This window comes from Malurus melanocephalus, unplaced genomic scaffold (genome assembly GCF_030028575.1).
Source record: "Malurus melanocephalus ecotype Western Australia unplaced genomic scaffold, MMel_1.1 scaffold_416, whole genome shotgun sequence".
Lineage (NCBI taxonomy): Eukaryota > Metazoa > Chordata > Aves > Passeriformes > Maluridae > Malurus > Malurus melanocephalus.
Window position 1 is genome coordinate 99,792 of NW_026623648.1, and position 24,533 is coordinate 124,324.

Consider the following 24,533-nt stretch of genomic DNA (forward strand, 5'->3'; position numbering starts at 1 on the left):
CTGGCCCAATGAGATTTGGAAGGCTCAAACTTTCCAAGACTTGTTGGGGTGTCTCCCTGGGCTGCATCCAGTGGCCCTTTACTTCCAGCAGAGCAATTGGCTCAGATTTTGCATGTCATGGGATTGCTCTCAATGACTTTGCCAGCTGTAGCTGGAGCAGAAGAATCCTTAGGGAAATACCAGGGATTCTGTTAGGCTGCTGGGTAGCTTGGAGAGGGATCAAGGAAGGACAAGCCAGGAGGGCTTGCGATGAGGTAGCACTTCATTTCTGTACCCAGCACGACTGAGGCACCTCTTTTTTTCTTTTTTCTCAAATCCTGTGTTCAGTTTTGAGTCCCTTGCTACAAGAAAGATATTGAGGTGCTGGAAGGTGTTCAGAAGAGGGCAACAGATCTGGACAGGGTTTAGAGCACAATCCTCGTGGCTGAGGGAGTTGGGTGTGTTTATCCTGGAGTAAAGGAGGATCAGGGGGCACCATGCTGCTCTCTACAACTGCCTGAAAGGCATCACAAAGGTAGTTACAGAGGAAAACCAATGGGCATGGCATGATTCTGGGCTTCAGCACCGGGCATCCCATCCTCTGCCTTGGTCTTCCCACCCCTCTGAACCTCCGGAACACAAACTGCTGGCAGATGTCTGCCATCAGTCACGGGTGGGGAGTGATCTGGGTTAGCATGACACTGATGTAAATTTAAAGCCTTCTTTTACTCTCTCCGCTAGCAGTCCTGTATTTTCAGGAAGAAAGAGAATGGGAAACAACTTTTTTAATGAAGTCGAGCATTTAAATTCTCTTTATACTTAGTCCTGTCTGGAGCTCTTTACCCAAATGAAGCAGAAAGCATTTACAGCTGTATTTTCCATCACACCAACCAAGGAATMTATTCATTTACAGTAACATGGCACTCAATGAAGTGGAAAATAAGCTCCCAAAAYTGAGCTATGAAACGGTCTCAATGAGTAGGAAAAGCCTGCTTGGATTCCACTGACCAGTCACATTGGTTATGATAAAAATTAATTTGATTGAACACCTGAGCCGTGGCAGAGGTGAGGTTGGCCCTGAGATCGCTCTGCTTGGGATGGGTTAGGGGGCTGGCTCCTCCACCGTAGCTCCCACCTCTCCTGCTCATGGCTTGGCTTGCCCAGATCTGTCTGAGGTGCCTCCAAGGGATGGCACACAGATGCCCAGCAGCCAATGTCACACGTGTCCTACTCCACACAGCTGCAGGAGGGGACAATGCCAGCGCCATGGCAGGGCTAACCYGTGGCTGGGGCAGCACCACTGCCCATGCCCAYCGTGCACAGRCTGGGCAGGGGAGAGATGCAGAGATGGAGATGCTCCGAGCAGAGATGGAAACGGTTCCTCCTTCGCAGCGCCGCAGCCCGCGSAGAACGTGAGCGGAGCGTTAAGCAGGTACCGGCCGAGCGCCAGCCGAGGGTTCTGCTAATTGCTTGTGATGTCTAGTCCAACTCCATCGGCACCAGCAACAATTGCTACTGGAAATGCAATTAATAATTAAGCACTCRACGCTGGCAGGTGTCAGCAGGAATCGGCGGGGCCTGGCATCCCCCGCCTCAGCGCCTCGCTCTGCCCACGCGGGAGCAGGCAGCGCCAGGCGGGGTGCAGCCCATTGCTGCCCGGATCAATACTGCCGAGGATGCAGATCCATGCCTTAAGGAAATAACTCGCTGGTGGAATTTCCCCAGCATGGATGAGGGCTGCCTTCTGTCGGGCAGAGGGGTGAGGACCCAAGGCTGCCGGCCCAGCTGGTGAGATCTGCATGTTGCCATGTTATCATTGCAGGGATGCTTCCCAGCTCAATCCATCTCCACTGAGGACGTTCTGTAGGCATTTTCTGGTTTTGCTGTACAGACAGAGTGATTTTGGGTGGAGATGACTGGCAGCGCTTCCCCGCAGTGTTGTGGGCTGGGAGCACATCCCAGAGCTGGCTCAGGGTGGCTGGGCTGCAGCAGCTGTATGGTGATGCCCTGTCCCAGCCACAGAGCCAGCCGGGGAGGATGGCAAGCAGCGGAGACTTCTTAGTCCTGGCTGGAAAAAGCAGCACCCTGATGGATTGAAATATCTTGCTGAGATGCTGCCCTGGCTCAGTGCAGCCTCGGGGCCCCCTGTGTCCCCACTCACAGCCTGTGCCAGCATCACTTTCACTCGCAGCATTGGCTGCTGCTTGCAATGACTTACAGCCTTCTTCAAGCTGGCTTTTATTTTTAATTACATTTTGCCTCTGAAGATGGGCTGCTTTGCTGGTTCATTATTTTCCTCTGCCTCCTTTTTTTTCCTTTTTCTTCTTTCTTTTTTCTTTTTTTTCTCTTTTTCCCAACAGAGTATAGGCTCCCTGAGAAATAGCTTCACCCTTTAGGAAAGTGCAGAGTCTTTTCCTTGAGTAGCAAAATGTTGATTTGCTACCACAGGGCTGAGTGATGGTGATTCCCTTATTAAACTGCACTTAGAGGCAGCGACTGTCAGGCAGGGATGGAGAGCTTCTCCGATAAGTTGGAGCTATTCATTATTAAATAATCTTCATTCACTCGAACATCTAATTTTCATTGAATTAGATGAAAAGTGCTCAAAGGCAGCTGCTGCAGCAGCTTGGAGGCTGCCAGGAGCAGCGTGCCAATGTCACTGCTGGCCTTTCCTCCTGCACCAGCCACATCCAACCCTTTCCCGCAGATGGATGGACCTTGTGGGTGGGGTAGATCTCCTGGAGCTGCACCTGCTGATGGCCTGACCTTGGAGAGTTGGATTCAGCAGCTCTGAGAGCTGGAGCTAGTGGGGATTGACTCCACCAGGGAATAAGGTAGTGTGGCCCTGGCTGTCTGCCAGCTTGGCAGCAGTGACTGCACTGGGTGTCCCCGGTAACTGGGGGCTGGTGTGAGCTCTCRGGAGGGACTGTCCCAGTGTTCTGAAGGCTGTGTGTTTTGCTGGGGTGCTCTAAATGGGTTTGGTGGAGTTACACAGGGCTTTACCCCTTCTCCTGCTGTCTGCTCCCCTCCTGGGACACCCCTCAGGGCAGCCCCCGGCTGCATGGGGCAGTTCAGCCCTGAGTGGCAGAGGAGCAGTTTTGTGTCCTGGTGGTTGTTTCTGTGGGAGGATGCCATCTGGCTGCCTGATCTCTCCGCTTTCACCTTGGCACGGGCAGCTGGCACCCAGCCCCACGGCTCGGCACCGAACCAGGGGCTGCTGCCTGGGCCTGCCAGCCCGCTGCTCTTCAAGGGCTTTTGTGCAGTCTGAGCTGGTTTAAGGCTGCCCCCCAGGAATGGGGGGCTTTTGTCTCAAGGCAGAAACCTTGGACACAGCACACCGTGCTCAGGCATTACTGATCTCTGTCCCAGCCATATGCAAAGTTGCATTTTTCCCTAGGAGAGCTCAGAAGTAGGACATCTGGCTGCTGCTCAATCCCAAATGTCTCGGGAGCACCCTCTCTCCTGTGATGCCCTACAACCTCACTGGGCAGTGAAAACCCCCTTTTTTGCTGCCCTGGGTTCTGTAAAGTCCTTCTCACCTCCTACCCACCCCTACCATCTTCCTCCTGGCAAGGAACCACCAGCCCCTTGGAGCAGCTCCTCAACAACTGTTGCTTTTCCTCGCCAGTGAATCTTGCCCAAAGAAGCCGCTTTGATCAATGCGTTTGGATTTCAGCCTTAGCCTTGATCAAGGCAGGAGGAGGGACAGGAGAGAGCGAGTACTCGCAGGCTCTTTGGGGACAGTCTGGGAAGCGAAGCTCCTTCTCCAAGAAAAGCCTGCTTCAAAGTAAGAGGCGGTGCTGCCAGAATAAGAGTGAAGCAGGCTGCCAGAGGAGGAGGAGGAGGAGGAGGAGGAAGGCTGCTGGGTGCCCCAAACTCCAGCTGGGATGGGGCAGGTGTGAGTCCAGCAAGGAGTGCTGATGGCATTGCTGTGAGGCTGGGACAGTTTCTGGGGGAGCGCAGAAAACCAGGTCCAGGGGGAAGGGGCAATCTAAACCTCGCCCTGTGCTTAATTCTGTACCAAACCTGGTTTTCTGTACTCATTCACATTTCCAGCTTGCAAACGTGCCCAGCCCCAGGGACCTGGCACTGAGAAAGTTCTTGGAGCTGAAAAGGGGCTGTACTTGCTTCTTTAGGTCAGTGGTTTCCTCCCAGTCTTTAGCTGGTGAGGATGGAGCTGCAGGTCAGGTGTTACAGATCTGGGACAGGAGTAGGGGGGACAGAGAATCCCTTCCTTGTCAGCATGGTCTGACTGTTCCAGCTGTAAGGTCTTCTTTGTGTTGGGTAAAGGGATGCATAAGGCATTGCTCAAGGTTTGTTCAGATCAGAGCAAACTGATCACTGAAGTGGTTAATGGTAATTAATGGCCAGGAGATCTCCTGGGGCTTTCTGTCCTTGTTTCCCCCACCAGTGCCAGGAGCTCTGGAAGGCATGGGCCATTCCTTTTTGGGCTGGATTACCTGGGAGGGGAGCAAGGACTGAACAGAAATGCAAAACCTGSAGGTGCCCATGAGCAGGAAAAAGCTCTGGCCAGAAACCACCCTCTGGCACCAACCTTCCCCACTCCAGCAATCCTCCTCCTCCCCCTTCTGCTCTCAATCCCTCTCTGCCACTGCTGCCTTCCTCAGGTGCTCACACATGCACCTCTTGCCTTTCCTTTCAGCTACAGATGGCAGGCAGGAAAACCAGCCAGCCAGATGTGTTTTTCATAGCTCCCAAGCCAGGCATAACTAAACATTTACATTTATTACCAATTAGAGGGGAAACAGACTGTAGTTTTATGTACTGTATGTGTCTGGATATGTCAGTTTGTGACCTTAGTACATCCCACCCCCAGCAGCTAAAACTCTGTTGGTTAGGGGCAAAACCCTGGAAAGCATCCAGATCCCATCCCAGCATCCCATCACCTTGTGATTAGATGACGTGGATTCCACCCCTTTGTAAGAAAACCTGTGCAGGGGATTGCTCCTGTGTGGTGTTGTGCATCCCTAGGAATGCCCCAGAGGGAATTCCATGGTGTAGTCCATATGCATTAAGTCCATGTATGGATGTGACCACAGAGTGGCTGTCACTGGAGCTCACAGCTCCTGAGCCAACATCACAGCAGCTCTTTAATGATGTGTGAGCCAACAGCAAAATACAAATAAATCCATAACCAGATGCTAAGCCTTGCTGAGAGCCAGAGAAGGATAAATGTGTGTGGTGGTGGTGATGTCCCAGCCTCTGCCAGTGGAATCACTGATGTCCTAACAAAGGCCAGACCCTGCTGGCAGGGGTCCAGCCCCAAGGTGGTCACGGTGCCTCTGCAATGTGCTCACCTMTGCGAGGCCAACATCTAACCCCAGCCATGTGAGGCACAGGGTCTGCATGTGCCCATCAAGCCTTGGAGTGGTCGATGGATGCCCAATCAGGTAGAAATTAAGACTTACTGGTTCTGTGGGGACGCTGGGTTTGCTCTACTGGGTCAATCACTCGTAATTCTGCCTCTGAGCAATGGTTAAGCTGCAAGGAAAAGCATCTCAATCTCCTTCAGGTCACCATCTTCTCAGCAAGAGAAGAAGGGGAAATGTGGGAAGGCCAGGGGATGTTGGGCAACAATGTTCTTTAAACCAGGTTGTCARCATCCACCCCGACACTGGGATTGTGCCCCCAACACCACCCCACAGCCACACAGTTGGGGTGCAGGATGCTGCAGGCATTGACCCCCATCCTCCCTGCTCCCAGCAGGTCCCACAGCCATCGATTCATGCAGCTACATCCCAATTACTTCCTTGCTCCCACGTTTTTCCCAGTGTGCCTGGAGCCCTCTGGCAATCCTGTCCAAAGCTCACCTCAGGCTGTGCCTCCTGGATCCCTGTGCCCACCTGTGCTGTTGCTCAGGCAACAACCTCTGGGTTGGAAGCTTGGTTGTATATCCCTCCTTTTTCCAGGATGCTGCTGCTGCTGGAGAAGCAGCTCAGACAGAGGGAAAGCCACGGGCAATGCAGCAGTTGTGTGCATCCCTCTGGGGATGCCAGGGGGAATTATTCCACCASGGGAGCTTCAGAAATGCAATATTTTATTAGAAGCCCATTAAACTGTTCAAACAGGTGATTAGGAGAGGGCTGATGATGCAAATTGAAGCAAAGCAGGGGTGGATTTCCACCTGAGCAGGGAGAGCCGTGGCTGAAGGGCTGAGATCAGCTCCGCAGGGCCAAGATAAGGAATGAATGAGGCCAAGACACTTGAAGGGGGTGGGTGGGGAGGAATGAAGGGCTGCAGTATTTTRGCAGAGCTGTTAGAGTGGGGAAGGAACCAGCCCTCGAGTGGAAATGGTCCACCCCAATTTCAAGCCATGGAGGACCATGGAGGACCAGGGCAGCATCCTGCCTTCATTTGGATGGAAGCACCAGGTACAGGCTGGATCAAGGCGGGGACAAACCTTGGAACCAATCTCTGGGCCCCTCTAGGACAGCACCAACACAGGATTGAGGCATGTGGGGAACCTTTGTCCAGCAAGGGCAGGAGAGGATTAAGGTGGGAGTACAGGACCTACTGCTGCATACATGGATTTGTCTCATCATCCTGCTAATCAGCAAAAGCAGGAGACATTTTAAATGGAGAGCTGGATTTAAGATTAAAAATAAAAATTAATTTTTTTCCTCCTCTTCTGTAACTGTGTTGGAGTGTGACAGGGCGGGAGCTCTTGGCAGCTGGGATGTTAAATGTTTTTCCACATGGTCTCTTGATTATTAATGGATTTTAGCACTTGACAAAGTAGAAATTAGGAGATAAAAGCTATTAGAAACTAATTTGGGTAATCACTGATTCTGTTCCCCCAGGAGTCTTTCTGAGAGTGTTGTTCCCAACACCACTGCCGAGGCTCAGGAGAGAAGGAATCTCTTTTTAAGGGAGTTTCGTGGGCTTTGGGGGAGCCCCCTGATTTATGGCCAATGAGGAGATGACTTGAATGGAGCAGGCCCAATCTGAACAATACTCCAGCAGCCTCCTGGGATTTATTTGATTTCACAACCCYGGACACTATTTGGATTGGTTTATGTGCCACATTTTTTTTTACTGTTATGTTGGTGAAACAACCATAGAAACTAGTTTGGGAAAACAAGGTGGGAGATAAATCCTTAGTGATGTGGGCTCTCCCMGCAATAAAATGGCTACAGGTGGAGAAATAGGCCCCTGAGACCCTTTATTTCCTTCAATTCCCATCTTCCTGAGTGGATCRATACCACGAAAGGGTGAGGAACCATTGCAGGGAATCACATTAAGGAGGAAGCTGGAAGGTGGKAACTGATGCAGCAACCACTGCTGATTTTGAGGCAGATGGGCTGGGAGGGTTTGTGTATCTCAGGAGAGTTTGTGTTCAGAGAAGAGGATGCCTGTAGGCTGGGAGAGCACTTTTAAAAATAATTGGACTGATTTTCCTCCTTCTTTCTTTCCATCCAGTCAGTCTCCACTCCTGGCAAATGCAGTAGGAGCAAAAGGTCTGCCTTGCAGATTTGTCTGGGATTTTATTTTGCAGAGCTGATCCTCCTGCCTCCTTCAGAGACTGTGGCAGGAGGCTAAGGAGGAGGAAGAGGGAGGAAGAAGTTGAGGTCACCACTGTTTCAAGAGGCTGTTAATTTTCCCCTCATGCTCYTTAAGAGTAGCCATTTACCATACCTGTAAATCCTCTCTGGAGGGAAAACACCAGGGAGCACGGCATGGGAGAATGAGATGGCTTTCAATGGCTTTGAAAGATGGCAGAGAGGAAAAACACAGCCCACCACTGGCAAAGTGAGAAAATAGACCAAAAGAGGGAAACTGAAAATGTGCTGAAGCAGCTGATGACAGCCCAAACAGCAGGAAAAGGCTCCTGCCTGCCARTTAATGAGGCTCTGGTGCTAATTTGCCACCTTGACTGCACTTCTGAGCTTGTCAGAAGAAGGGGGAGGAAAAMCAAAAAGATGATGCTAAAATAGAGCCGGTGAGGTTTTGGGTTGCCTCTTGGCTATGCAGATGTCACTGGGYTTTGGAGAGGCAGGGGAAGCAGGGGGGGCTGGTGGCAAACCCACCATCCACAAACCTGGCGTGTGAAGAGAATGATGACAAGTTTCCATGGGCTCGTTTTGGCAGAGCAGCTCTAGGCCACGGCATTGCCTGACTTAGGGATGCCAATTTCCTGGGGATCACATCCCACCATCTGCTGGGTTGGTTTGGAGAGATCCCATGCAAGCCCAGGAGCATTGTTGCTGAAACTGAATTACAAGGAAGGAGCCAGAGCAGCCCTGTGCTGGGGCAGGGAAGGCCACAGGCAGCTTGGCATCTCCTGCCTTCCCCAGAAACGCTGTCAAACWCAGAGCACATCTGCTGGCAGCTGCCTAGTGGTTCTGTGAGGCTGAGGKAGCTGGAGGAGCCCTGGGTGAAATGCTCAGCGTGAAGCTTTCCTGCCAAGCCAAATGTCTGATTGCCACTTCTTGCCCATCCTGAACTCAGAGACCACGGGGACGGATTAAAAACAACATCTGCACCATGCAAAGCAAGAGAGTTTCTGCCAGGCAAGTGTACTGCCTGGAACCTTCCCATTCCTCCCTCCTCCCCTGGGATGTTTTAATTCCTGTCCATCCATGTTCTTTTCCCAGGCTGACACAGGATCAGCTGGGAGCTACAAGGGGTAAACTGAGGCAGGCTGAATTAAGGATGCAGACTTAGCCCCATGGCCTCTCTCATCTTCGTGGAAAAACTGTCCTTGCTGTTTGGGCCCAGCCTCCTTGGCCAGGAGACCGAAGGCACCMCCTCAAGGCACAGGGCTGGAGACTCAGCTATGGAAAAGGGGTGAACACAGGAGGGGGAAAAGGGTGTCGGTTCTTCAATGATGCAGCTGTGAGTTGTTTGTTCAGGTGTAGCCCATCACAACCTATCACTGGCTGTCTCAGGGCAGAAGATGAGGTGGGACCAGCCCCAGCCTGCGGGCTGTGAGCTCTCTCTGCCCTGGGAGAGCTGTGCAGCTAACAGCTCTAACCCCATCCTGCTGCCAGGACTGAGGGTGAAACATCCTAGCCTTTCCCTGGCCTCCTTTTCCCTTGCAGAGCTGCTACACAGATGTTTGGAGGGAACCAGAATATTTGCAGTCAAGCAAGTGAGGAGCTCAGCTTGTTATTTAAAAGCCATTTTGTGGCTTTCATACTGCAGAGAATCTCATATAAACACAAAACCTGGGAAAGGACAACCCCAAACACACCCATTTTTAAAACCTAATGGGTTTGAKGCTGAATTCCTGGTTCAGGGTGGCACGCTGGCTATTTCCACCCTGAGGCCAGATGCTGCTGCTACACAGCAGCCAGCCAGCCGTGCTGCCATCAGCAGGCAGCGTTCTGTGCAGGGGAGAGCAGTGCAAGGTAATCAAATGCTGACCTCCAGTTATTAACCTCATCCTCTTAATCACCTCCATTGAGTGCCTTAATTGCTGAACAGGGAWGGGAGGACTGGCTGCTTCCACCTGAGATTCCCCTGCAGCCCGGCACTCCCCTCCCATGGGCGTGCACGCTGCTGCTCTGCCTTTAACTCACACACACCCCAAAAAATGTGGAAGCAGTTCTCTCCCAAGATGCAGCAATTTAGCAGTCATATTCAAGGAACCAACTCTGACTTTTCCTCCGCTTGGTTAAAGAGGGGTGCAGCCCCATGGTGTTGGGGTGGATGATCAAKCACAGGATGGTCCCTGTGCTTCCCAGTGGGATGCTTTGCTGAGACAGTGCTGTGCCAGCTGCCAGCCCTGGAATGCCATGCACAGCCTCAYTAATAATGGAATTGGCAATTTGGGCCAAACCTGGTGCTTTTGGGCAATAAATGATGGATCTTGCTGGGGGCTGTGGAGAGAAGRGAGTTGAGGGGCAACTGCTGAGGTTGCAAAGAGTTGATGACATAACCCTCCAGCTGCCTGCCTCTCCCTACTCCCCACTTTTTATTTTTTCCATCAAATTGAAAGTGAATGGCCTTCATCCACCTCTATCCTCACACACAAATCTGTTAGGGCATCACCTGCCCCCATCTGGAGCCTACATGAAGCCAGAGAAGTCAGGAGTCCATYCCTTCATGGGTGGAAGCTGCCCCACTATGCCTTGGACAGATGCTCCTTGAGGTGCTGMCAGTCATCCCAACAGCTCTCACATTCATGTTCAGGTGGGGTTAGGATGTGGGACTGGCTCAGGGCACTGAAAAACATGGTAGGAAATGCTCTGTCTGGAGGAGATGGGATGGAGTCGAGGACTGTTAGCCTGACACATGGCCCACACGATGATGGGGAGGACCCTAGAATGGTTTGATTTAGAAGACACCTTAAAGCTTTTGTTCTAACCTTCCATGGGCAGGGACAYCTTCCACTAAAMCAGACTGCTCCAAGCCCTGTCCAGCCTTGAACACTGCCAGGGATGGGGCAGCCACAGCTGCTCTTAGCAACCAAGGAATGATGAGATGGAAGATGCACAGGAGAAGCCAAAACAATTCCACTAGCTGGAAATCCTCCCTGCCTGCTCAGGAACACTGCTGGCCGTCCTGCCTACACCCTCCCCCATCCCCGGGCTAATATCTGCCAGCTTCCCCTGGGGAGCCCACAGGATKGCTTTGACTTCTCATTTCCTCCCTGTGTGTTTAAACGTCTGATTTTTTTATCTTTAGCACTGGGAGAAAGAGAGGAGAGGTGGGCAAAGGAAGACAGATGCGAGGAAAATAGAAGTCCAGGTGACAGATTGAGGGCTGCTATAACCACAATAGCCAGCCTGATGGATTGATAGATTAGACGAGGAATATAAATAGCAAGTGTGGTTTATCTGTGCCCGTTTTATTTTCCTCTTGTCTCTCTCTTTATCTCTCCTGGTGTTATTTTCCTCATGCTTATCTCTTTATCTGCCCAGCCCGAGGATGGAGGAGAGGCAGGTGACAGGAGCAGGATGGATGAGTTCAGGTTTCCACCGCTTTTGCTGCATCCAAGCAGACAAGTTTTGCCAGCTGTGGAGGATTAGGAAGCGGGCACAGATCTGCACACTCACACACTTTTCCCACCCCTCTCCTTTTCCCTGCACCCTCCCCTCTGTCCACAAGCCCTGCCTTGGGGATACTGTGGTTGGACGGTTGGCTTCTTCCTCTCTGGCTCATCCTTGGCCAAGGAATGAGGGCAGCCAGCGGAGCAGTGAGCTCTGCTTTTCTGGGTACCAGCATTCCCATCTGACAGCTGGGCAGCTCCACTGCTTGATATTCCAGTCAGGCACCAAGCACAGCAGCAGCAGCAGCACSGGGAAGAAGGGAGGGAGAGGAGCCACACAGCACAGGAAAAGCCAGGGCTAGGGATGACAGTAACTGTTCTGTTCTTATTTTTTTTTTAATCTCAGTTGGTTTTGGTTGCTCTTTTGCTCAAAAAAGGCATTTTTTAAAAAATATATTAAACAGATACATTTTACTAAGATGTCTCTTGGCTGGAGCCACTGACAAGAAATGACACTCCCCAAATAAATAGGCTTAAAAAAATCCATCCCAAACAAACCAAATAAATAAATACATAAATAAAACACTTTTTTTTTCTTTCTTTTGCATTAGTTTTTTGTTGTTGTTGTTTTGYTGTTTTTTGTTTTGTAGGGAATTGTGGCCCAGAGGTCTCCACCAGTGTCTGTGATGGCAGCGTCCCCAGGGCAGGTGCCAGGTCCTTCCCAGGCAAGGGGTGGACAATGCCTCAGCACCACAGCAGACACAAGGTGCTCGTGGAGAGGCCCCAGGGAGAGCTGCCAGATCCTGGGGACCTGCACTGTGCACCCCCACCRGCACCGTGTGCGAGGGTTCGGCTGYAGGATGGATCACAGGGGATGCAAAGGCAAAGGTGCAGGTAGAAACCTCTTAAAAAGACTACAAAAGTTGTGGTGGTGAGGAGGTCGCCACTGGGGGATCCTGACAGTGGGTTAGGCACCTGCTCTTGCGGGACCAGCAGCTGCCACATCCCCCTGGACCATCAGCACACCTCCCCAGCCACCTCGGTGGTGGCCAGTGGCATCGTCCCTGTACTCAGAGCCAGTCTGCACTGCATGTGCCATCCCTCCTCCTTTGTCCCACTGGCGTCCCCCCTCCGCTCCAGCCCCGTGTCTCTTTGGCCAGTCGCTGGGTGTACCGTGGAAGCACGCTGTTGGCACTAAGGTAAGGCCTTGATTTATATTTTCAGGGTGGTCATTTCCCTCTCCTCCCCACAAGTCCTTCCAGCCCCCTGGTGCTGAGGTGTGAGCGCTCCCGGCCGCTAGCTGCACAGCTTGCCCGTCTCCTGCTCCAGAGCATTGGGCAGCCTGGCGTTGAAGGCTCTCAAGGAGGACTGGATCCTCGCCACCTCGTTGTTGGCMAGCTTGAGCCGGTGACGGAGCAAGCAAGTGAAGAGGTCCAGGCGGATTTTGCCAGGGGGTGACAGCCTGTTGACCCGGTCCCTGATCTCCAGCAGCTGGAGCATGGCTGAGTCCTGGGAGCCCTGGGTGTAGGGATAGTCCAGCTGGAGGATCAGGTCACGGATAGCATCCGGCTCAAAGGGCAGGCTGTAGCCAAACACTTGCAAGCTGTTGATTTTCATGTASCCCAGGTTCTTGGAGGGATCTGACGTCTCCAAGGGTTCATAGTAGACTGTCTCGTTGGAGCTGTCATCCAGAGACTTGATGCGGCTCCGCAGGTAGACGTGGACCGTYTCAAAGAAGGTCTTCCACTTGTTGCCCAAGGTGATCGTCCAGTTTTGGCACTGGGCAGAGGCATCTACGGTAGTCCTTTCCCAGTCTGGGAAGCTGCCCTCGTTGACGGGCATGAACCAGCTCTCCGAGTGGCTTCCCCCAAAGGGGTTGACATAGATGGCCATGGCAGGCTCCAGGGTGCTGTTCTTGGTGAGGCAGATCTGCAGGGACAGGGCCAACATGACGTGAACCAGCCCKGGCTTGTACTTGTTGCTCTTGAGGGTCAAGAGCATGCGCTTCCTCCASGARGGGTCGAACCAGCTGCCCAGGCGCATGTCGTTGCTGATGAAGATGGAGTGCACCTCGATGCGGCTGTCCCGCTTCTGCAGGAGGTACTTGAGCTCCAGGTCCTGCAGGTCYGTCTCCAGCCCCAGGTAGTGCTCCAGCGAGTCGGCCACCTCGGGCCGGCAGAAGCCCTGGGCGAGCACGTAGCCGTGGTTGCAGAGCCCGCAGCGGGTGCTGTTGTCCTCGGCACAGCTGGCGCAGGCTGGCCCCTCGCCCAAGGCACACGGAATGGACCCCTGGCAGGAGGGMTGCTCCGAGGGACAGCTGCAGCTGTGGCTCTCTTCCAGGAAGGTCCCAGGCACGGTGGTCTCGCTGCAGTACAGGAGCGACTGGGCGCGGCTCCACCAGTAAGGGAGGGACCTGGCACAGAGGAGACACGGAGGAGAGAGGCTCAGATGGCATCTTTTAGGATGTGACTGACTTTCCCTAGGGACGGCAGAGCTGCCCACCTTGTGTTTATTTTCTGCTCTGCTGGTGGCCCCCATGAACCRAGCCCTATTTTTCACCATCAGGTTTGGACCTGATCTCTCAGGGCCACATTCCAAGCTGGCACAGCCGCTCCTGCTGYCTGCTCACCCCCAGGTACCCCTCCTARGTGGGAGTTTCTCCAGTCCCAGCCACAGGGAGGTAGGTGATGGCCTACCTTGGGGCACGGGGCAGCAWTCCCAGCCAGGGATGCCATGGCACCCTACCTCTCCTTGGGCAGCTTGAAACGAGGCTGGCGGTGGCAGCGTTTGCTGAGGTTGAAGAGCCGCCGGATGAGTCGGTAGGTTTTCCTGGAGAGCAGCTTCAGGCTGGTGCCCAGCTGTTGGTAGCGATGCTGGACGTCCAGATCCATGGCCCAGAAGTGGGAGATGGCTGTCCTGTTCAGGAAACGGTCTGTGGGGAGTCTCTTCACCAGGGCCTGAAACTCCTCTGTGGAGAGAAGGAGATGGCATCAGTGGATACAGGAGAGTAAACAGTGAAGGCAGGGTTGAAAGCAATCTCCCTCCACCTGAGCTCTGAGGTTTTCCTGGTGAGAAGACCACCCTGGAGACCTACCACACAGCCTGGGCTGCTCGCAAGGGGAAGGAGATGCTGGGTGGGGTCTCGCCAGCCTCACCTGACTCCTCGAACTGGCCGTGGTGGCTCTCCCAGGCTCGCCCAAGCTGGGCCAGGCTGCTCTCCAGCGCCTGGATGTCGGCCTCGGGGCAGTTGCAGCGGGGGAAGGCGGGCTGGCACTGGCAGCGGCAGTCGCTCTGGCGGCACACCAGCTCCCCGGCAGAGCCACAGGCGATGTAGCTGAGGGCAGCTGCCACAAACCTCTCGCGCAGGTACGAGGGGAGCACCGTCTGCAGCCCTGTGAGTGAGCGGGAACAAACACCAGAGAGTCAGGGCACGCACAGAGCCCCTCGAACATCGCCCTGTGAGGAGGGCACGAGCCTCCCCCTCCCTGGGCTCCCACCCTCACACAATGATCGTATCAGTTTGCTGTGGAGCCGCTTGTCTGGGCCCTGCATCGATCTTGGCTCCTCTTGGCAGACAACCAACAACCTCATCCTGCCCAGCTTTCATTATTTTCATCCCCTCTCCTCCCCAGCTCTGAAATTAGAAGCAGCATCTCATGCCAACATCCTCCCCTGCAACCCGCTGTGCACCCACAAGCATCCCATGGTAGCATTTGTCCGTCCCCACATCCCCAGCAGCCCAGTCCCACCTTGGAGCTGCACTTTGTTCTCTGGGCTCTGCACCAGGACAGAGCTCACCGAGTCCAGGTTGTCGTAGTTGCTGCAGCCGAGTGGCCCTGTCCGTGTTTCTGTCACCTAAGGAGGGGACAGGCGGGTGGTCAGGGACACGGGAGGGGACACAGAGTGTGGGTGCACAGATAACAGGGTGTGCTGCAGATAACCCCTGAGCASGCTGGCCATGCCCCACTCCTCATAGCAGGCTGTGATGGTCAGAGAGGAGAACTAATTATCTGTTAATTGGCTTGTTGACAGGCGGTAGCCCGCTGAAAACCATGCCTTTATTAGCGTGCCCAATTTCCCATAAATAATGGGCATGTGTTGACTTTGCCTGCCCTCCCCTCYCTAGGTGATGCTGTTTTTTTGGCCAGCAGTGTGTGAGGGGCTGCTGGTGAGGCCCGGGGCTGCAGTGTCCCAGTGCTGTCCCTACCTTGATGGCAGCCGTGGCGATCTGGATGTGGTGCAGGCGGCGCAGGGTGCTCTCCCTGTCGATGAAGTAGGAGGCTGCCAGCTGGTGCARGGTCTCCAGCGAGACCCCCGAGCTGTTCCCAGCCCCCCCGGYGGGCTCTGCCCTGCGGCTCAACTTGCGCTTGTCCACAAAAATGGTCAGGGACTCCTCTCCTGGGGGGACACGCAATGCTTTAGGAAGGCTGCTGGGCTCCCACCGTCCCCTTTCTTGGCCATWTTTCTCCTGCAGCRCTTCTTTTCCCACTCCCCCTCCTTATGAAGGGGGGTCAGCAGGACCGAGCGCCCCCAGCACTCACCTCCCAGYGTGGCAGCCAGCAGGAAGTGTGTCCCATACTTTTTGATGAGGCTGTCGGTGATCTGCTGGGGGCTGGGCCGGCGTCCCAGCAGCCGGATGTTGCGGATGAATTCGGGGGCCAGGGGAAGTGGGAGGCTGAAGAAGTCTTTCCTCTCCAAGGCCAAATTGTTCACCTTCCAACGAGCAAACTCTCTGTAGGAGGAGAGCAGCAGTGGGGAGAGGGCGTGAAGTGGTCTGGCCATGCCACGTGCATGCTCTGCTTCCTTCTGTCCCTGATTTTCAGCTCAGCACAAGTGGAAAACTCCAGTTAGAATTATCCTGACCTCCCCATGGGAAGCAAAGGACCTGCTGCCCATGCTTGTGAGCTATGGATCCAGCCAGGACAAAAGTGCCATCCCTCCCTAAGCCATTGATGGTGATAAAGAGCTACAAGCAGCGGAGATGCCTGATATTGATTAATCCAGCACCTCTGGCAGGCATTAATCACAGCCCAGRGCAGGGCCAGACCCTTTTCCAGCCCACCAGGCTGTGTGGATCTCATCCCTCCTCCAGCCCTATGCCCATGGATCTGGGTGAAAAACAGCTTCTGGCAATATCATGGTTTTACATATCAGCAGCGTTTTGTGGGAAGCTGGAGGTGTTGGGATGTGGTGGGTCCCTTCAGAGCCCAAGATGCTGGCAATGTGCCCCCCTGGCCTTGCCCAGCCCCAGGGAGCAGCYCCYGCAGCCTGTCACTGCCTCCAAAACCCCATGGCCTCGTAAACAACCGGCAGCAAATTCCAGCCTGATCTTTGGCATTTTGCTCTAATTAAAATCAGGTGGTAGCTTTCAGACCAGGGCTGATGGGAAACCAGGGCTGGATGGGAAAAGGAGGGGGTGGATGGGTACAAAGCAGCTGCTGGGCTTGGCAGTTGTCAGGCTGCCTCCCATCATGATTTYTGGGGCCAGCAGATGGGATGCTGGGGCAGTGACAGAGTCGGGGATGAGGCAGGGTGGATGCCTCACACACTCCCTCAGGGCTGGGGTGCCAGTTTCCCCCTCTCATCCCACAGGCAAAGCAAGCCCCCTGAGAGCAGGCTGAGAGSAGGTTCTCTGCTCCAGGGAGGTGTGAGCCAGCTGCTGTCCCTCCACTGCTCCTTCCTGTCCCACACCGTCACCAGCAGTRTCCCTGGAGGATGCAGGTCCCTGGGCATGGCAGTGTCAGCACACAGGAAAGAGGAGAGGAGCTCCCTGGGGGTGCCAGGCTGCATAACAAGGCTGCAATCCCGGCACCCACATYGCACTCCCAAGAGGCAGTGGCCAGGGTTTGCTCAGCTCCTGGAAACCCCCAGGGCTCAGCACCRGCGGGGAGTGGAAGGGAAAAGGGCTCATTAGCCTGACATTACAGCTCCAACTAGGTGCAGTAAGCTGTGGGTTTTCTCCAGAGGCTGCCATGGGGTGGCCCTTCACTGTGGTGAGAGGGCCCTACTGCAGCAGGCTGATGGCACTGGGGACATGCCAGGGGGTCAGTCAGGGTGCTTTTCTCGAGCCCCAGCAGCATCCCAGCCTCAGAGGACTGCTAGTGTAGGCAGGTTCAGTAATTTGGCACAGAGATGTCCTTGTGCACRGCAAAAGGACAAAGAGCATCTTTGTCCAAAGGGGCTGGAAGGTGGACACCACATGCACACTGCCCCTTCTGCTGTCTCCAGTTTCCCCCTTGGGCCAGGAGATCAGGAGGTGGAGGATGTCCACAAGAACTGGAGTATGCATGAGACCCATCCAGCTCAGTGGGCTCTGAGCCTCCTGCCATACAGGCTGATTCCACCTGAACTCATACACCCTATCCCTCCCAGCTTAGGGCAAATCCTGCCTGGAGTCCAGCCTGGCCATGAGCATCCTGGGGGGCACCGTTTTATATTCCCTGGAAAAGCAGCATCTCACATCCACCCCAGTGCTGTCTGTCCTCATGGGCAGCCTCCTCCCGCTCATGGGGGTCTGTTTGCATGGATTAGAGAAGCTCTGTCTTCACTTTGCCGTTGCCCCCACGCCACAGCCCCTCTCGGGCTGCCCAGAGCCTCTCACCTGTAGATCCTGTACCTGGTGGTGAAACCCTGCCGGTAGCGCTCCGTGAAGTCCACGTACTCCTGAGCTCGGTAGAAGGGTCCCCGGTCGGTGAGGAGCCAGTCGAGGGGTGCCCGGACGGAGGGAGAGGAGGATGAGGAGGAAGAGGAGGAGGTGGCKGCATGGCCCTGGGGCACCGCGCCGCCCGCCCCGCCGGCCACTCCCCAGCGGCAGCAGGCGCTCAGGGCCAGCAGGGCCAGTGGCCACGGGAGCATCGGCGGGGGCCCGTCAGCACGTGGGAGGTCCTGCCGCCCCATCCTGCTGCTGCCCRGCCGGCTTCTTCATTCTTCACCCCGCCGCGATCCTCCGGGACAGCCCCGCCCTGCAACACAAACAGGGAAGGGAGCCCATGAGAACAGCGGCATGGATATGAACCAGGAGAGACTGCGAGCTTTGGAATGCTTGCTGGGATCCTGACAGAGGAAAAGCTGCGCTCCAGGGAGAGCCGTGCGTCAGGCATGGACTGGTCACGGCACAGGAAAGAAGAGTTTGTGGAGAGGGGGGTGCTGGGTGCTGCTGAAGTTCAATGAAATCCTGGCTAATGGCTGTTTRAGGAATTCCTGGCTTTCTCTTTATACTTTCTCTGCCACACATCAGCCTGTCAAGCCAAGCTTGCTGCTGTGGGGTGTCCACATGGTGGGGATGGTGGGCTCCTGCACTGGGGTGACACATGTCATAAGCACCTGCAGCTCATTTCAGGGGGACTAAAAATAATAATTATGGGGAACTGGGAATGTGCTTCTTCAGGTATGGATTGGACCATGTGTGGTTGATGTTAGACTTTTCTTTGTGTCCTGCTGAGATGATGGATGGATGGATGGATGGATGGATGGATGGATGGATGGATGGATGGATGGATGGATGTCCACTCCAAGGTTGGCTGGGCTGGTGGAAGTGTTTTGAGTGCAAAATAAAGATGGAGCTCTTCTGGGAGCAGTGACCACAAGGCCAGAGCCTGAATTTGCCAGTGAAGGTGGGAGATGGGGAGCTGCAAGGTCTGGCCAGCCTGGGGCAAGGCATGGTGTGCTGYCAGGCAGCAAGAGCTGTTTGCCCCAAAACAGGGACCCCATTGCTGCAGCACTGCCAGGGAAGATGGTTTTTATCCCAGGAARGCGGCCAGTGGGGGCCTGGAGCCCAAATGCTGGTCCCTGCTGAGCGCAAACCAACCCTGCGTGCCGGATGAATCATCATGCTTTAACATGTAATAATATGTTTTTAAAATATTTTTTCTCCCTCTCTTCTATTTTTAAACCCTTAAGGGTCTCCTTTGATTATGCTTTCTCAGCTTCTCGCTCAGCCCTCAAGGCTGAGGCCCTGTGAATTTTAAACAAAAGCTGAGACTTTCRCATCACCAGGTTGGGATGCCAGGGCAGCAGGCAGTGCTTTTTCTGTTCCCCCACRCTCTTTTTTCTCACATCACCCGGTTTCTCCCAGCCTGGCAGGCAGCCACATGACAGCCCAGTYACTGCCTCCTGCTCCTGACATGTGGAGTGCCCCACGGCCATGATTCCTGGACCAAATCCTGGCTCAAACCATCAGCCCGCATGCTGGGGTGGGGACAGGCAATGCCRGGCTGGTTCCCTCACTCTGTGTCTCAAGTGGTGGAGGGGGCATCTGTCACCCCCAAAATGTGGCAGGAGGCGATGCTGGCGGCTCTTGGAGCTGCTTGTGCCCTGCCACGTGTGGGTGATGGCTGAGCAGCTGAGGCACTCTGGCTTCTCCCTAATCCTCCCTGCCTGCTTCCCTGCCTGCAACCTGCACCTTGCCCCCCTCTGCAGGAATATCTGCCAGTACAATTAAAAATCCATGTGGCCTGGGGACCAAAGGGACCCTCAGAGCTCAAGATTAACCCCCCCAGGTCCACACTGCCCTGTGGGCATTGGTCCTGCTGCTGTGCTGACCCAGSACCAGCTGCCAAGTCCAGGAAGGAATGGTGAAAGCCAGGGTCTGGCAGCAAACCCCATGGATGGTTTAGAGACCCTYGGTGATTTGATCCCTTTCACATACAGCAGGGAGGAAAGCAGCACTCTGGATCTCAGCTGAGAAGTTGAGGGTATAAAGCATGCTTGAGCAGCATCTTTCCAAATCCTGCCTATGGAAACACATTGCTTGTAGCATTAAATATGGCTGTGACAGCAAAACACCTTGTTTAAATATCTGGAGCACTGGGACTTTGCCTGTTGCCTCACAAACAGGCTTGGCACAGCCGATCTCATCCCCCGTCACCATCCATGGGATTTRAGTGGCTCCTGACCCACCTCCAGCTGAGGTGGAGCTGGGCAGGGGCTGCTCCCTGGCTGTGTCCCTCTCCCCCCKCCCTCCACATGGGTCTGTAACAGCCTGGCTCTTACAGGAGATGTTAAAGGGGATTTTAAGTGGTTAAAGGGGATGTTTTTCCACAGGTGCCAAGGGACGTGAGCCTCATCCATCACCACTTTACACCACCAGACTGGTAGAATGCTTTTGCACCAGTCACCCCACCACCTTCAGGGTGTAAAACAGAAGGATGTGGGAGTATCCTTCCTTTGATTCAGCAGGGATAGCCCAGGCAGAGCACTGTCTTTTCCATCAAACCACCCTAGGTGTAACCTGCTTCCCACCAGCACTAACCAGCCCCTGCTGTCACCCCCCTCCAAACCCCCTCTCCCACCACACAAGCACAGCTAAGGCAGCAAACACCTGGCTCACCTCCATRGGGATGGATATTATGGACAGACCCACTTTGGGCCACCTCTTCCCTCAGGCAGTGGTCCCTGAACCAACCAGAAACCATTTCAGCCTGCACTGATCTCTTCCCTGGGGAGCTTGTTCYGAGATTCCAGCCTGAGCATGGGATATTTCCCTATGGCTACTTCATATTTTACTACAGAGCAATAAAAATAGCATTTGATATTTCCACCACTTGGCTGGGGCAAACTGGCACAAAACCGGTGAAGGTTCCCTCCTGATATGAAGCAAAGTTTCCAGCCTTGCTAAGTGAGCTTTTATTTACACCTCCCTCTTATTTACACCGTGTGTGCCAGCACCTCCGAGGGACRGGTGCTGACGCATGGCAGCATCCTTGCCAACGGGAACTGGAAGCCCCAAGTCAGGCAGGAACAGGCAAGGAGAGCCTGTGTGGGGGCTGCACTGAGCTATGCAGCAGCTTATCCCCACGGAGCAGCTTTCCTGCACCACCRTGAGCTGCGATCATTTATTTCCTCCTATCAATCAGGAGTTATATAAAATAAATACATGCAGATATTGCCATAGCTGTGTAGTCCTCTGTCCATACAGCTGGGGGGGAACTGCCTCTGATTTGGGGGGAAGAGGGCTGCACAGCTGCTCTGTGAGGATGGGGCAATGCTTTTCGGGGTGYACCTCCACATGCTCACACCAGCATCATCCAGGGATGCTGGGAAGAGTAAAGCTGTTTAGAAACAAGTAACCCCCGTGACCTTACTACTAGAGCTGGAAATAACTTTCTAATCACTTTTCCTTGATCCAAAAAAATGCAGATTTGATGAGAAGCATCTGACAACTCTTTTTTTTTTCTTCCTTTTGATTTAGGGTTTTGCATCACAAAAGTTGGAAAACTTCCAGCTTGTGGATTTTTTTTTCTCCTCTTCCCCCCCTTCTATAAAAACTCAAAGCAACGGAAGAAGAATGTCATGGCAAATATTCTTGGCAAATTTTCCTAGGACCACAACCTCCTTTATGGCCATGTCCTCCTAAGCTTCTTGCAGCCCACAGTGTCCCTGTTGCCTGCAGCAGAACACCCTGGTGTTCCTCCAGTGGTGGCTGATGCATGGCCCTCACTGTCACTTGTCAGGAGATACATCTTAAAAAGAGCTTGTGGCAATTTCTAGAGGCATCCCCCTCCTGGGCATGGCAGTGGGGTCACTTCTGCAGGGGCATCCTCATCCAAAATGGCKCTAGAGGCCAAAGGAGGGACGTGAGATGGGGATGGGGGTGCTCAGGTGAGCTGCAAAAGCCTCTCTACTGCCCTTGGAGCTGACGGTGACAGCGACAATATCCTCAGCATWACATCGGAGTTGTGCCGAGGTCCTGCTTGCTTCCACGCCAACAGCATCTCCAGAGCCACACGCTCCACCACTAATCAGGCTGAGTTCGATAATTAAGACGTTAGCTAATTGTTAGGGACATTAACATTGATTTGTGCCCTTTCATGCTGCAGGAGCAGATCTCGAGATACAGAAACTGGGAGGCAGGCACTGGGGAGAGGGGCAGTGGTGTTTGCCAGGTGCCATTGGGRAGCACGGGAAGATTCCAGATGGACTCTGGAATTACCCTCCGTACACGCTGAGCCMAAGCCCCGAGCAAAAGCAAACCCCACTGCCTATGCCAGGTACACAACACCAGCTGGTGGCAGAGCTGTGGAATGTGCCCAGTCACAGGGGCTGGCCCTGGGGCAGTGGGAGCAAAGGTGCCTCTGTGCAGGAGTGATGGGGAGGGGTCTCGAGCTCCCTGGGGGTGCCTTTTAGAGGGAATGAACATAAAACCTGGCGACTGAGTCACCTTCTCATTAAACATGGAAAAGCTTTATCAAATTAAGGCCACTTAAAAAAGCCTGGGCAAAGGCTAAGTGCAGTTTAGTTTCTTAAGTGGATTGACTCAGCCGAGCAATGTGTATGAATTCATGCAGGCGCCCGGGGAACCTCTTCCTCTGCCGCTTACACAGCCCGGGACAGACAATCCCAAAGGGCTCCATTTGTGCAGGGTGATCCCGTTGGAGCCGCCAGCTTTGCCTGGGGCTTCACGGGATCCAGCTCCCCTAGAGCCAGCCCTGCCTCAGCCTTGGTTTGCAAGGAGCCGCACGCTCCCAAGGAAGCGCCAGGGCCTCATTGATCTGCTGGGGTAATTAAGAGAGCGAGGCAGGCACCGCCGGAGCGACAGCAGCGCGGTAATCGCTGGCAAAGCGGGCACGGCGGGGTGCTGGCAGCCACCTGGCAGCCGGCCTCGGAGACACAGCTCCAGGCGCTGAGCGTGGGGACAGCCACCTCGGAGCCTTCCGTCCGGCCACAGCCGCGGTGCTCAACATCACAGTGGTGCCTGTGAACAGATTCTCACCGGGCTCCCACAAAACACCCTCTGCAACCTTGATAGCCAAGGGACTCCGGGTCCCTGCCCTSCTCCCCGCTCAGGAGACTGCTTAGAAAACCTCTAAGACTCAGTGACTCGGGCTCCTTTTATTAGCTTTTCTTCACATCCTCAAGAGCGAGACACTTGAAGATGAGAGTAAAGGAAAATAGCAGAAAATCCCAGGACTCGGGGAGCCAAGGATTTGCATAAGACATCAAATGAGTTGAAGCCTGGGCCGCTGTCAGGGGACACAGCAGCTGCGTGCAGCGAGTCGCACCAGTGCCATGTGTTCTGCCCTCTGGCTTTGCACACCCGAGACTTTCACACCTACAGGCAAAAAGCCTCTTAAATAAAGCAATGTGCAAAATACARTCCCCACCCCAGCACAGTGGTGGTAACAGCAGCTCCGGCTTCCCCACCTCCCACTGAGCTCTCAGCCTAAAGAGCCCCTGCAGATCTCTAGGACCAGGGAAGAGCATCCCTGCACATGAGGGGATGGGGGAAAAGAGCAACCCTCTACACAAGGGGCCAGGGAAACAGAGTACCCCTGCAGCTCCCTCCCCGTAACAGACCCTACAAGCCCAGTGCCAGCCTCATGCAGGAGCTGGGGGCTGCAAGGTGAGGAGCACTGCCTCCCCTCCCTGCCTTGCCTTCACACGGGTGACAAGAGTCACAAACGGGCAGGGATGCACAAGTAGCTCAACATTAGCGGCACAGAATAAATAAGGTGGTGGTGGGTGGCTGGTGCTGGGCAGAGAGAGCGAGCCCTCCTTTGGAGTGTCAGAGTGGATCCACCCCCCTTCCCGGCACCCTGCTGCTCCCCTGGTCTCCAAACTGTCACTGAACGGCCATCAAAGACAGCTCTGCTTCGGAAAAAGTGCAGAGGCCTCTTTGCAACATCTCCGGGGCTGACAGGGACCCTCCTGACTGCTGACAGAGAGGGGACACTGACATCTGCCGGCAGGTCCCACCCAGCCCCGCGGCGCCCAGGCTCACCGTGCCCGGGACCCACCGGGGGCACCCCGGGACTCGCCACGGCAGCGACACGTGGGTCCCCTGCGGAGGGACAGGGCAGGGTGAGCATCGCTGCGCTGAGAGCTGATGCTCTCTAGCGCTTTAAAGACCCRGAGTTTTGTTTCTCACCGAAAAGATGAGTGTTTAGGGAAGGGAACGGAGTCTCACAGGGGGATCCCCCCCGCTCCCGGAGCTGCTGGAGCTGTGCCGGGTAGGCGCCCGCGGCGAGCAAAYATATCTCGACGGGTCGCCCGCTGCTCGCCCCGATGATCCGGGTGGTGGAGCGGGGCCCTGCGGTGCGGGGAACGGGAGATTCCCCCACAAGCTATTGACTGATCGGTGCCCRCCGGAGAAATGTGTATTTTAACATTTGCGGGGACATCTTCCCCGGTCCCTGCGGGCGCGGGGTGTCTCACACCGGCATCTCCCACCGAGCAGCGCACTCGGCACAGAGCGGCAGGTCCCGGCATCCCGGTCATCCCGTTTATCCCCGTAGCCCGCCAGCACCTGGTCCCACCGGGCCGGACGCTGCCCCCWCCTCACGTGTCGGGCTCCGCGCCGGGATGGCTCCCGCCCGGGAAGGACTCGGCGCCTTCCCCTGCACCGCCGGGAGGCTGCGAAGCCAGACCGGAGCAGAGGCACAACTTGACCAAGGTCACCGAGCGAGCCAGCGCCGGTAGCCGGGATCGCCGCCGCTGCGGGGCCGCAGCTCCCCCTGCACCGCTCCTTCCCCATCCCACCACCGGCAGGATCCCCACGCCGGCTCATCCCCGTCCCCCAGCTCCTCTCCGCGACGCCGCAGCCTTACCCCAGGCTCCAAAGCAGCGCCGGCGGGGCACCGGCCGCCTGTCCGTCCCGTCCCGC

At 54.9% G+C, this 24,533-nt stretch overlaps 1 protein-coding gene across 2 annotated transcripts; it reads right to left on the reverse strand.

Annotated features, from left to right (window-relative positions):
• Window positions 1-11,023: 11,023 nt before the first annotated feature.
• On the reverse strand, window positions 11,024-24,533 carry BRINP2 (BMP/retinoic acid inducible neural specific 2). 2 transcript variants are annotated; one of them, XM_057379678.1, is made up of 8 exons: window positions 24,478-24,533; window positions 17,550-17,895; window positions 15,475-15,665; window positions 15,141-15,331; window positions 14,683-14,788; window positions 14,089-14,325; window positions 13,679-13,901; window positions 11,024-13,346 (listed from the first exon to the last, which is right to left on the reverse strand). In XM_057379678.1, the coding sequence occupies exons 2-8, from the start codon at window positions 17,828-17,830 to the stop codon at window positions 12,230-12,232; spliced, it is 2,346 nt and encodes a 781-aa protein (XP_057235661.1). In that variant the 5' UTR covers window positions 17,831-17,895; window positions 24,478-24,533; the 3' UTR covers window positions 11,024-12,229. The 2 variants fall into 2 exon arrangements, with proteins under 2 accessions (XP_057235661.1, XP_057235660.1); XM_057379677.1 differs by having other exon boundaries at window positions 17,535-17,895.